This window comes from Drosophila serrata, unplaced genomic scaffold (assembly GCF_035046125.1).
Source record: "Drosophila serrata isolate PLE 108 unplaced genomic scaffold, ASM3504612v1 contig_272, whole genome shotgun sequence".
In the NCBI taxonomy this organism is placed as follows: domain Eukaryota; kingdom Metazoa; phylum Arthropoda; class Insecta; order Diptera; family Drosophilidae; genus Drosophila; species Drosophila serrata.
The window spans coordinates 1,340,866-1,355,136 of NW_028257170.1; the positions used below are offsets into that span (position 1 = coordinate 1,340,866).

Below are 14,271 nucleotides of genomic sequence, written 5' to 3' on the forward strand. Positions count from 1 at the left end.
TTATATACCGTCTCATTTGTGATCAATAGCCAAAAGATTTATTTTAATTATGTCTATCCAATACACAGGAAGAAATATGTGTGTATACGGAAATCAAGAGCCTTAATTAAATCAAGAAACCAACTAAATACTTTTTTTTTTAGAAACAAAAAAAACTAACAACGACGGGAGCCATTCCTAGGGAAAAAAGCAACAATCTATCTATAGCTAAAATATCACTTTGCGATTAACGATTAAATTAAATCAAAATAAACACGAAAAACTCGAATTTTCAATTAAAAACTTAAAAAATGTTCTCTATGGACAAACAGAAAACAGAAAACAATAAAACATAAAAGAGAATAAATAATATAGAGGGGGCAAAGAAAAAAAATCAATCTTTAAATATTAATGAACCCCCCTCTAAAAAAAAAGAACCTGAAAGTGAACTCAAAATTCTTGAGACACGCAAGCAGATCCTAGACAAAATCAAGATTGAAATCGAGATCTTGGAGAGCGAGTCCGAGGAGAGTGCTTAATATATCAAGTATACGACCCGTGGTACAAGCTCAGCTCATCTCTCTTGGCCAAATAAATTAACGTATCCAGCGAAAAAAGCGTGCATAAAAAAATAATACAAACTTGTTCCCACTCACACACACACTTACGCACCTCTGTCACCTGAGTAGGTGTGTGTGTGTGTGTGTTAGCTGGTTGCTCTCAAGTCTCAAAATTCGATTTCAGTTTTTCAGTTTTTTTTGTTTCGGCGTCTGCCTCTGTTTATATGGCAAAGACGCGATGCGTTCATCTTCAGTTCGTCCACATCGGTCACCACGGTATGAGCTCTAGTTTAGGCTCCTAAAAGTAAATACTACTTAAAAAAAAAAATAAAAAATAAAACCACTCACTAAGTGATCTATCTACCATATATGGAAATCCACTAAACTGTACTAATTGCAAGGATATAAAGATTAAAAATCTCGAAAATTCTTGATTTCGTGTGAAAATTGTGCCTGCGACAACCAAATTAATGCTTAAAAACGATTTTTCTTCTTTTTCAAGATTGGAAATTGGAATAACTGAGTTTATTCCATTGTAAAATTTAAAGAAAAATACCTTAATATTTACTGGCGTTCCTTGTGTCAAAAAAACCGTCAAAAATTCGTTGCAAAATGGCGCGTGCAGCTCTATGCATGGTAAGTTGGTATAAAAACCTAAGAAAATATTGGAAAAATTAATAGTATATTAATAATAATTTATTTTGCTTGAATCCATCTAATATTTCCTTAAATCTAAATATTATTTAATTTCTCCTATTTTGTAATAATTTTGGAGACACGTAGAGAGCATTTAGCTTAGTGCTAATAATAATGTCAAACATAAAAAATACAAATAAATATGCGAGAAATACTTCAGCTTCGTTTGTTTGATTACAAAACGAACAATAAATGCATGGCAACCAAGTGTTGAAGGCTTCGTAGAATATGAGAACCTCATAACCAATAATAGATGAACGATTTTTAACGAGCGTTAACAAGTCCGGGTCAAATTGCAACTATTTTGGCATACTTTATTTATTTTGTTTTTGTTCAAATCTACTCACTAAATATAAGTTACTAGCCAGCAACTTTGTAATAATAGTAATAATAATAGTAGTAGGCAACCGGCATTTTCTGAGCAAATAAATACCGGCAATTTCGTAATGATTGTAGTTACTCCTTCTGTTTATTTAACGCGAACAACGCAAAAAAGCCAGAGTCTTGCCCAGTTTTTTGTTCGTTCGTTCGCAGAATTTTTATTGTTGTCATTTGAAATCCAATCGATATTCGTAATTGTGTTGTTTTAGTCAAAGTATATAGAAGACGAGTCAACGGACAAAAATGTGGTAGCAGCAGCTGGTGAAAAAAACGTTAACAATTTTGTTGTTTAACGTATAAATCGTATAGAGAGAGAGTTGCGTTTTTTTTTTGTTTAAATGATTTCATATGCAAATTCCCTTATATCATTTGTAAATTTTTGTGTAGCTTCGCCTAGATCCGTTTCTGCGAAAGTCAAAGTTAAAATTATGAGTCAAGGATTCGCTTCATTAGGAAAGACTATCGCATTAGAGTGTTAATTTGATTATATGGAACCCCAAAAATAAAGATTCTTAGATAATACTCAACCCAAGCTGTTAATTGTGCTTCAGGTTATAAATTTCACCCAAAAAATGATGGTGTTTTTTAAGGTGCTTTAATGGTGCTCTTAGTGAGCTGCGATATCATCTCGTTTTGGTCTAGAAAAAATGGTTTTTGTCTCAGGTTTTGTCACCTGCCAAATGCTTTGACCCCTTCTTTTTTCCCCCCTCGGTTGAGGTTAAGCTTTTTGGGTTTGGTATTTATCACGATGGCGGCCGGCGGCCTAAGCCGCAGCTCTGTTTTGGCCAAAAAGATATCTCCTCCAGACACGTACACCAAAAAAAGGGGGAAAAGAAGAACCCAGGTTGGGGGCAAGAAATATTGTTAATGCCTCGCGGCAAGCGTTGACAGGGCATCATCATCTTGCCCCACAATTCTTCTTTCTTTTTTTATTATAAATTTCTGCTTCTTGTTGTTTGGAATTTTAAAGAGTGCTTGGAATTTTCTGGCTGCAAATCTGAGCAGATTTAATCGCTTGTTCAACGGCCAAGTTTGTGTCATAAAATGGAGTAGCAAAAAGTCGAGATTTGCATGACAAACAGCTTGGCTTCACTTTGTAGGCAATTGAAATAAATTAAGGCATTTATAAGGCTGTAAAAATGGAGCAAATAAGTGTGTCCATTGGAATAGTTTAGCTTTTACAGTTAAGAGAATGAAAATGGGTTAGAATTACAACGATTTAAAGGTCAAAGCCAAAGTTCTTGACCCTTAAAATGAGCCAAAACTATTTCCTAGGGCGGAACAAACCCTATTACCTAAGAGTTCATGGAACTTTTGCTGAAACCCATTCACTTTTATGGCTCATCAATAATTTCCATTCTTTCTATTCTCCTCACTTTGACTTTCGATATTTGGTTTTATGGTTTGCGGTTCCCCGTTTCGCATTAATTTATTTATAATACAAAATCTATAGAGAAACACTATATATCTTAAAAGACAAAATCTAGAAATGCAAATTAGAGGCTTGATCGCCTGTCAGAGATTAGGAGAGACAATACTTTATTGGCAATGGATGGAGGAAGTCTTTGGAGTCTGGTTTAAATAAAAACGAAAACGCTATGCCAAAAAGCTTTCAAGCCAAATGCCAAAAGTTGAAAGTAAAAGTTTATTTGTTCCAAAAATAATATGATGTCACTCGGTGGAGCCAACGGTATATTTTGTTAATTGCATTCATGAATCAGAACAAGTCGAGTGGAAGTTCACTGACAGGCAGTTTAATGAGCTACAGATTCGTTGGACAAATTCCCAGCTTTGTCCGCGATCAACCACCTGACTAATTCCTTTTTTTATTTCGCCCAAAAAGTCCATCGATGAGGAATGAACTCATTAGCACGGTTCTGCTCTCAAATACCAAATTCTAGATGCGATGCTAATTAAAACAGCGTCTGGATTAACTGGAAAATCCAAAAAGAGCCCAAAAAGGTTAAAGCCCATAGCTGGTTAAACTCGTTTCAAGACCAATCTGAGATCAGAGAGATATTAAATGGTATTGTATTGTATCGAAAAGTTCTAATAACTTTTATCTTGTTGCTGAGGGTTAGGCTTATTATGAATGTCTGTCTGACATTTTTACCATCATCGTTTTAACTCTGGTTTGGAAACACTGGCACAAATTTCACAATTCCCCCTTAACGGAGAGAAATTTCACAATTTCTTGGGCAGACCCGAAAAATGCATCCCACAGAAAACAAGGGATAAAGATGTCATCGATTAAGGTCGTTGCATTTTTATTCGATTTATCAAGATGTTTTTTTTTCTTTCTTGTTCAATTCAAGATACAAGCCGACCTTGAAAAGTATAAATACTTGGAAGGAAAACAAAAAGAAAAAAAAGTTTCGCTTCGACCAAACCGCCAAAGGGCAAAAGCAGTCAAGAGACTCCCAGCGAAAAGTGTTGGGGGATATGACTAAACTGGTTTTTTTTTGTTGCTGGTGCCAATGATGATTATGATTATGATTAAGTTGATCATGAGTAGAGGTTCGGTTTGTGTCTTCAAGTCATGTAAAACATCAAAAAAGAAAAAGAAACAAACCTCTTGTGCGTGCGAATAAGTCGATTAATAAATGGTATGCCATATGCTTCGGGTTATGCAAAAATGTTCAAGATTCATTGGCTCATTGTGAATACTCACTACTCAGTACTCAGTATTCACTACTCGCTGAAGAACATATTCGAGTTGGTTCTCAAGGCGGAGTTACGCTTTTTTTGGGTCACTGAGACAGCCGCCATTCGGCGTAGATGATCTATGCGACTTGGAATTGATTTACTGCATCTGCAACTCGCACTTTTCGCACTATGATGATGGCTGACACCACTCAAACATTCATAATATAGTATGGTATTCATATTTGTGGCCCACATTTTGTTAGTTGGCTTTTTTTTTGTGTTTAATTGATTGGCAATTGATTTTTGAGGTGGCTTTGTGGCAAGCTCAAAAGCGGGCTTGGCCTGCCCCCCATTCACTCAATTAAAGAGTTTAATTACGCACAAGAAATTAATTTGTTAACCTAGTTTTAAAATCAGGGTGAAGTTGGTAAGGTTTTATGGTCATTAAATAAGGAATATTATGAAGAAATGAATACAAAAAAATTTAAATAGAAATATATACAAAGAGGTATGTTAAACTTCATGATAAAATGCAATCTTTAAGGAGTTTTTGCTAACTAATAAAGTAAGTAAAGTAAAATTCCCAAAAAACTCCATTCTTTTGAGGCCTTAAATTCCGAAAGTTATTTTTCCAGCAATTTCTGATCAATTTTGTTGGTTTAACGACTTTTCTAGAACATTGAGTGCCTCTTTTCCCTCATTGCCTATTAATAAGCCCTTTTTCCTGGAGTTTTTCTCAAGAAAAACACACCACTTACCATCAATCAATCCATCAGTTACTACAGTTTTCCTAGACTTCAACTAAAAAGGCAAAAAAAGGAACGTCAACAATATGCTAGTTTCCCATGACTTAAAGACAAAGTTTTTTGGACTTCAAAAGTAATCATCGAATAAAAATCAATAATCGCTGAAAATAATGAAAAACTTTTGTAATATTTAACCAGGCGGTTTTTCCACAAACAACCACTTTCATACCGCTATTAAAAAAATTGTGATGGTGATGTGGGTGAGAGATGGAAACGACCTCCGTTGTCAGCAGCTGCTGCTGAATGGATATATGGCATAATAAATTAATATCAAACAAATTTATAATTTTATGGGGCTTTTGGGATTTTTTCCATAATTTATTTAACTATTGACGGGAGTTTTTGGAGCACAGGCGAGACTTGGAGATATGCCAATCAAAAGACAGTAGTTGTCCATCGAGAAAAAAGATATAGTAGCTGGCAATTTGCATTATGTTGATTTCATATTTTTGTATTTTTTGTTTTTGTTTTTGCTGATGGCCACAATAGGCAAATAAATTGATTTTATGTGAAATTCATTTGTTTTGTCGCCGCAGTTTTGGGTTTCCTTCACATGGTTTGATTTCCATTTTGTTTGCACCCACCAAAAAAAGAAAAAAAAAAATAGCAAAAGAAACTGAACAAAAATCCAAAATATTATTGACCTTATCGTTTGCTATTGAGCGTATATTGGAATCTATAGCGGGTGTTAACCATTGTTTCTCATTTAATTACTTCAATCCCTCTTTAACCTTTAAGCTAAACACACCTTTGCCTCATTTTTTTTGGCTCTTGAAGAGATCTATCAAATCGTAAATTTGATGAATTAATTTATTCAACATAATGCGAAGGTCATTTTCCACACCTTCAGATGCTTCCCTAATCTTTGGCGACATATTTAGGAAATATGACTCAATGATATATGAATTCTATATTAGGATGTGGTTAGTATAGTATAAATTTCGTAAAAGAACTCGTTTTCACACACAAGGAAGTCTTGGCAAATGCCGGAACTTGGCTTGATTATATTAACTCTATAAGCAATTTATGCAAATTAACAAACAAAAGCAAAATTTCATAATCTCAAATATTAAGGCGGAGATCTTTTCTATGGTTTCAAAGATTATGTGGAACAGACACAGTTAAGTGGCAAAAAATTAAATAAAATAAAAAATGTAATCGATTTGCAGCTGCCACTCAGAATGCCGACAAGTGCATTTAGAACTAAGCTAATTGTCCATTACTGTCAAGTGGATGCCAACTGGTTTTTTCTTCTTCAACATTTTTCGCAAAAATTCTGTGACAAATCTTGGGAAATTAGCATGTACAAAGCAAAAATTGCATAGACAAACTAGAGATGAAAAAAACCCCTTTAGTATTTGACAAGAATTCGCTTTGATTTGATTATTATGCCTTTGACATTTTAGCCAGCATTTTTTTTGTACATTTTTTGAATGGTTGTTTTTGGTGAACGGTTTTTACTCTTTTGCTTTGGTTTTCGAATCGAACCGGATCTAAATGGCTGCTGATTTGCTCAGGCCGAAAAACGAGCTCAAACTTCCAAGTCTTGACTCATCTTGCTCATGCAAATTGAGCAAAGACGACGAGTCAAGACTTAAATTTTAAAATCTTTTTTCTGCTTTTTTGGAGCAGACAGAGGCGTGCCTTGCATGTGACAAATCTTTTCAACAGCTTTAAGATTGTGTATTCATTATTAATCATTAATTTATCTTCTTTTTTTCAGGCCATCGCTTGCATCTTCTTGGTGCAATGCGTTTACTCTCAGAAATATGATTCTGAGAATCGTCGTTTGATTCTCGATATCAACGATCAAAAGACAACGAATCAGCAATATTATTCGTCAAACTTTGACACAAGTAAGTGAATTCGTTTTACAATTTTTTACTACTCTCTATCTAAGCTGCTTGAATCCATTCAAAAAAGAATTAAAACATTTGAATAATATTAAAAACCCAAATCCATTAACTATGTAAAATTGTATTCATATCGTAGATATGATAGATCCCCATCCATGCAGTTAGTTAGTCTTTTGTTTTTTTTCGTTTAAGTAGCTAAACCAATTGGCAAACAAATTGTTATTGTTATCATAGTTGTTAGTAGTAGTAGTACCTTAGTTGTAAGTATTTGTATTATCCCCCTACCCTCAAACTTTTGATAGTTCCAACCGACTTACTTACATTCATTAATCTATACTCCAAAATCGAAACTGTAGTATCTCCCTTTTTATATATATAAACATTTATATATACCTTTGTAGCAGCTTACTAAACTCACCCAGTAGAAATCGTAGTCTGCGTCGTAGCTATACTCAAATTGTAAATATATATACACGCTCAATCAAATCAATCAAATCATTTACCTATATCTCTCTATATCTCTTATTCTATGCTACTTTCTTCCTCCTACTTCTCCTACATACGAATATTTTATACACTTCCTTCAACAGTTTTGTGTAGACCAAAAAAGGTCTATATGAAACGTCTTTTAAAAAATGCTTCGCATACTCATAACTCTACCTCACCAACTCCAAATTGATTACTCCAGTTTAAAAAAATGTATTAAAAAAGAAAATCCTCCCCCCAAAAAACAACACACACAACAAAAACACCAACATTTTCCCTTCAACGAATTATATCATCTGATTTAGGCTCTTTGTGAAACTACTTTCAGTTACAGCGCCCTTTTAAGAGATGTTTTAGTTCAAAGTTAAAGTTAGTCCAGATATTTAGGGTTCACACCATTTTCAGGGTCTCAAAGCAAAACCACACAAAATCACGCAAAATCAAATAAAATCAAAAACGTTATACTCTAAACATTACCTACTCTTTCAAAACCAAACCAAAAAAACCAAAATCAACCCAAAAACCAAATCCGAAAAAAAACACCAAAACCAAAACGATACGAACATGATCATCATCATCATCTCAACCAAAAGATGCCTATCGATATGGCTACGATGTCGGCAAGACCGGCAACTTCCATCATGAGACCCGTGGTCCCGATGGTGTCACCTATGGTTGCTATGGCCTCATCGATCCCTACCATCTCCTCCGGGCAACACATTATGTGGCCGATGCCCATGGTTATCGCACCGTGGAGCCGGAGAAACCAGTGGAGACCTTCCCGCCGCATCTGTACCAGGAGACCGCTGGAGGACCCTCGGAGCCGGGTATCCTGCTCCAGTGGCATGAACTCTACTTCCCCATTGGATGTGGCAAGTTTGCCAATGGAGCGCAACATGGTGTTCCCTACTTTATTGGAGATGTAAGAGGATAGCGGAGAAAGTCCCTAGGAAGCGGTTCCTAATCGTTTTCTGGAATTGTGATTAAGGAAAGGCAAATGTAAGGAGGTTTAGGTTGAAATCTTTTAGATTACTTTATAATAATATTTTATAATAATATTTTGAATTAGAATTACATGTTTCAATAAAATTTCTTTTAAATTTAGGTCAATGATTGATTTTCAGAGAGATCCTGTAAGATCTTCAGATAGATATTGATAGATCTTTAAACAAGTAAAAACAAAATAGAGAAAGTCATTTATCTTACATAAAATGTATAGAATCTGGCACTTAATTAATACATTAAATTCCCAAATGAGTAGAAAATAGAAGATACTTCCCAAATTTAGTAATTTTACACTCCTTAAAGTATAGAAACTATTTAAAAAGTATAACGTTTTAGCTATAGAAAACTCCCAGCCTTGCCTTTCGTTAAACTAAATTCCGGAGAACGACCTGGAATACCCTCTCCCCTCCCGGAGAAGAAGCTCACTTCTGACAAGCAAATATTTTGCAGTACAAAGCCAAGGAGGGTAGCAACGATGCGATACCATCGTTCTCCGTGAACATTCCCGTCCTAAAGGGCTCGGACCAGAAGAGTCTGCCCATCCATAAGCCCACGGGTCCAATTGTGCCCCAGGGTACGGGCATCTTTGGCACGGATAAGGGACACAGCGATCACAGTCATCCTGGGGATCAGGCACCGTCCTTCCATTCGGTGAATACCCTGCTACCAGGCAGCAATAGTGAGCACTTCCCAAAATCTGGCGGCATATGCAGCGATTGCAGTGTTTGTGTGTTCTTTTAGATGATGGCCAATACGTGCCGGATAATAATCCGTATCAGCATGTGGTGGGACCTAATGGCGGCAATGGAGGCAACGGCTCTGGCGGCGGCTTCGGTGGAAATGGAGGCGTTGGCGGTTTCGGTCCCAATGGACCAAATGGTCCCAATGGACCCAATGGACCCAAGGGACCGTTTGGTCCACCGGGACCACCGGGACCGATCGGCGCGGGAGGAGGAGCCTCAGGAAAGCCGGTCTATAGGGATGGTGATCGGACTGGCACTGGCAGCGGTTCCGGAATCGGTTCCGGCGATCGCTATACCACCGGTAATGGCGGTGCATCCGGTTCCGGTGATCGTTATACCACCGGAAACGGTAACGGCATCGGCGGTGGCGATCGCACGGGCACCGGTAGCGGTTCCGGAATCGGCGCCGGAGGCCAATATCGTCCTGGAAATGAGGGAACCTACACGAGCACCTACACGCACACAGAGACCGGTTTTCCTGGGGCCATCGCATATCAAGCAGGTTAGCCCTCCAACGATTTACTACAAAATTATTGGAGAGCAAAATTTGAACGAGCTGCGCGGCCGCAAAATGGATGAATAAAATGGAAAAAGTGTGCCAATTGAAGATTTTTAAATTCCACCAATGACATCGAATTATATATATATTATGATCGGTTCGTTCAAATTTTCCTCTTCAAGGCTTTCCTTATCTAGTTGTAAGAGTTTGTTTGTTTGCTAAATTATTTCATATATCTCTATTTACTTTAATTTACTTTTTTAATTTTAAACTATTTTAAGGATTTTTCGTTTATTTTCAGCCAAGAATCCAAAAACCCAAATGCACCATATATCTCCTAGAAAATATCTTTTGCATAACTTTTATTTTGCAAAAAAATGAACAATTACACACAAAATACACACACACACTTCACCTATATAAGTCAGGCAATTATAGGGCACGAATTTTTCTTAGATTTTTAGTTATCCTTTATCCAGAGCACCTCTCCCAAGAGCGCACAATCCCAATCTCTATATATATATATATATCCTCACTTTCTATACTTTCTGCACCAAAAAAGATATTAAATGAAAATGAAATCAAACTCTATTGATTTCTAATTTTCTGAGCATGTCCAAGATCAGCGTTATATCACTCATTTGCTTGCACCGATTCCACAAAACACACACACCCCCCACAAGTACACCCTACACCCCCACACACTCCATTTATTGTAAAAAAAAAATAATTACACACAGCACATGAAAATGTAATAAAAACAAAAAAACCCGCTTGAGCAATGACTATTAACCAATTCTATAACTGCCACTAACAATTATTATCTGTGATTTATGATTTGTGTCTCGGTTTTTTGGTATATATTTATATATTCCTCCTGATTCCCGTAACCCCACCCAGATCCATTAGTTTTGAAACTAACATTCCATTCCTACTTGTTTGCTTTGTTGTTATGATTTTATGTCCTGGTGTTGGCTTAGATCGTATATTTGAATGTACAATTAATAAGTACAATTACAATTAGTTATGTAGATCAGTTTTAGATACAAAAACAAAAAAACATTGTAGTAATTAATAGTAATTACAATTATTGTAGTTAGAACGTAGACTGTATTTAGTTAAATTGTGAGCATGTGAAAAAGTTATTTGATTTTTTAATGCATCGTTACTAATCGATATATATTTCTATAATCTTTAAATCTTCCCCCATAGATAACGGTAAATATATTGACCATGGTAACGATGGACGCTATAGAGGTGAGTTATCCTTCGGAGAACTCCTTTTCTTAAAGGATTTCTATAAACAAGAATATACTCATGATTATCTTAACTTCGATTGCAGGTATTAACGATGGTAAATATTATCACGATGATTCTGGCAAATATGTGCACGTTGAAGGCCCAACTGGTCCACCGGCACCCCCATATGTCCATGTTGTTGGACCCGAGGGCGGATTCGGCGGTGAAGGCGGCAAGGGTGATGGCGGCGGTGTAGGCCCAGGCGGCCCAGGAGGACCAGGCGGTCCCAAGGGACCTGGCGGTAAGTTATAGCCAATAAATCCACTAAAATCAATACATAAAGTACGCACAATGTGTTCCTCTATACGATTAGTAAATTAAACACAATTCTTTACACGATTTATATTGATTAAATATATTTTTTCTTATTATATTTGTAGGCCCCAAGGGACCCAACGGACCCCCAGGACCTCCCGGCCCACCCGGACCACCAGGTAAGCTTCTGATTTCCTTCATAGTTATTTAGGTTCCTTCCTACAGAGTTTAACAAACTGAAATCCCTTCAACCAGGCCCTCCCGGACCCAAGGGACCCACCAAGCCCGGACCTAAGGGTGAGCTAAAATAATAAATATACGAAAAGGAATCAGTATAAAAATGTATTTAACCCCTTTCGTAGGACCCTTCGGACCTCCCGGCCCACCTGGACCACCTGGACCCACTCGTCCTGGCCCATATGGACCACCTGGACCTCCCGGCCCCACTCGTCCCGGCCCACCAGGACCTCCTGGACCGACACGTCCCGGCCCACCAGGACCACCTGGACCCACTCGTCCCGGACCACCAGGACCAACTCGTCCAGGACCACCGGCACCACCAAATGACCCACGGTATTCGGACAAGGAGACACCTGGCTATTTGCCACCAGACCAACCGGGTAAAATCTCGAAACCACCACCAGCACCACCATCCCACTCACAAGTCATTGCAATTGAGCCACCAACAATTAAGCCAGTTTTTAAGCCAAATTACGCACACAACAATGATTATGTGCATAAGCAGGTGCCCGTAACGACAAAGCCACCACTAACCTATATTCCACCTTCTTTCCCTCCCAATACACCAAAACCCTATGTTCCCGCTCCCGCTCCCGTTCCCGTTCCCGCTCCTGTTCCGCCATCCCAAAAAATAACAACCACAACAACGACGATTGTACAGCCAAAGGTCCCGGCTATCACTATTAAGAAGGATACGCCAGTTAAGAGCGTTACGCCACCGCCAGTGACAACGGGTAATATTGAAAACCATACTTACCTACCACCGCCACAGCCGACGCCTAAATACGTGACCAAGACCTCGACTCCGACTCCGATTCCGATTCAATACAATCCCTCCACTCCGAGACCCTTCGAGAAGGTGAACACAGCACCGCCTCAGATACAATATCATACGCCACAGGTGCCACCAGTGCCTGGTTATACTGTGACCAAGACACCGACTATTCCACCGACATATAGACCACAACCTTATGTCGAATCGAAAGTAACACCTCGTCCCTCTCCACCATTGCATGTGCCATCGATCAGCGATCAGTCCTGTGTGTGTAACGCCGATAAGACGCACTCATCAAGAAACACCCTTACCTCCACCACTAGCACCACTAGCCACCACACCACCACGAACTCCTATCCCAATCCCGCCTCTGTTGACTTTAACAAACAATTCTCCGGCTTCAACGGACAAGCGAACTTTGGCAGCATAATAAACGCCATGTCACTAACCCAACTGCCCGTGATACCCCAAGCGCCCGGACAGCCGGCCTTCTATCCGCCGGATAAGATCCCCAAGGGTGCCGTCATTGCCCTGATGCCTGTGGTTATCCTGCCGCAGGAGTATTATTCCAACTGCGAGGAGAACTCCGTCTATCAACATTCAAACATCGATCCCTTCCCGCTCGGCGTTCAGCCGGCATCCTTTAGCCTCCACTCTGTGCTCACGGGTTCGGCCCCCAAGGATCAGTGCATGTGTCCCTGCTCCTGCACTCAGAATCTGCCAAATAGGTTGCACAAGAAGCGTGAGGCTACGGAGGAGGTCAAGGACGTCGAACCCGCGGCATCTGAGAAGGTTGAGGAAGTCAAGGTTGAACCCGTAGCCGCCGCCTCTGAGGAAGTTAAGATCTCTGCCTCTGAACCTGTGGTAGCAGCCTCTGAGGAGGTAAAGATTGCAGCTCCCGAGGAGACCAAGGTAAAGGTTGAACCTGTGGCCGCACCCTCTGAAGAGGTCAAGACACTGGTGGAGCCCAAGCCTGCGGCCTCTGAGGAGGTCAAGGTCCAAGTAGAACCCGTGGCAGCACCCTCTGAGGAGGTCAAGGCACAGGTTGAACCCGAAGAGATCAAGATACTGGCTGATCCCAAGCCAGAAATTAAGGCGACTAGCGAGACGAACTAAGACAAGGACTACGAAAAAGAACATCCAACCAATTACCAATTACCCTTCCCAGATCCCGCTTTATCCAATCCCAACCTCGATCCTACCTCCCAAAAAAAAACAAAAAACTAAACCTAGTCTAAGTGTTTTTAGTGTCTGCCAGGCAGGACCAACCAGCATTTAAGATGGGCAAAATCGACGGAGAGCCCGGGTTATGTGTTCGCTTTCTTGTGTTATTTGAATTTCAATGATTTTCTAAATGCACTCCAGACCGCCTGTCCACGACGAGTATATATAATTATAAATATATCGGCGCGCTCTCTATGTATAATTCCTTTAAATTCTATATGTGTAATCACAGAGAATTTGGCAAAAAAGAAAAAGAGAAAATTGTTTGTGACATGTTGTTTATTATGCATTTGTGTATGCTTTTTTATTTTTTATGATTTCATTCAGTTTTATTTCTTTATGATTTTTTTATCGACTTTAGTTCTTAGTTTATTTAATGTCTACTCTAATAATGATTGAGACGGAATATTGAATTGTTATGTCAAGAGAGAAATATTGAAATTAAATAAAAATTAAGAAAAAAAAAAATACAAGGTGTTTGTTTTCTTGGTGTTCTTACGATTCTTACGATTTTAATAAAATTACAACAATCTATAATCTTGAGTTATTTGTTATTTTTATACCCAGTTGTAAGCTCTGCACAGTGCTCTCAATAAAGGAAAAAGCTTGATCCTTCTTTTTCGAATTTATTGAGGCTGGAATATTTCAAATACGAAGATATATGACCGATCATGATGGAGTAATATACGAAAGTACTTACTCCCAATTTTATATAAGAGAGTTTTAAAGGATTTTTGAAATTTAAAATTAAATAAATACATGTATTTAATATACATATTTTACAAATTTGGTTTGAAAATTAAATAAAGACTTGCCAGTGG

The 14,271-nt window shown here is 38.3% G+C and overlaps 1 protein-coding gene across 3 annotated transcripts; it reads left to right on the plus strand.

The window, feature by feature from the left end:
* Positions 1 to 781: 781 nt before the first annotated feature.
* Positions 782 to 13,918, plus strand: frm (farmer). 3 transcript variants are annotated; one of them, XM_020942420.2, is made up of 11 exons: positions 787 to 843; positions 1,042 to 1,175; positions 6,792 to 6,924; positions 8,004 to 8,332; positions 8,866 to 9,094; positions 9,157 to 9,660; positions 10,870 to 10,914; positions 11,000 to 11,197; positions 11,337 to 11,390; positions 11,467 to 11,508; positions 11,574 to 13,918. In XM_020942420.2, the coding sequence occupies exons 2-11, from the start codon at positions 1,152 to 1,154 to the stop codon at positions 13,340 to 13,342; spliced, it is 3,327 nt and encodes a 1,108-aa protein (XP_020798079.2). In that variant the 5' UTR covers positions 787 to 843; positions 1,042 to 1,151; the 3' UTR covers positions 13,343 to 13,918. The 3 variants fall into 3 exon arrangements, with proteins under 3 accessions (XP_086690046.1, XP_020798082.2, XP_020798079.2); XM_086833920.1 differs by lacking the exons at positions 8,004 to 8,332; positions 8,866 to 9,094; positions 9,157 to 9,660 and having other exon boundaries at positions 782 to 843; positions 11,574 to 11,831; positions 12,113 to 12,185; positions 12,481 to 13,918; XM_020942423.2 differs by lacking the exons at positions 8,004 to 8,332; positions 8,866 to 9,094; positions 9,157 to 9,660 and having other exon boundaries at positions 782 to 843.
* Positions 13,919 to 14,271: the final 353 nt, after the last annotated feature.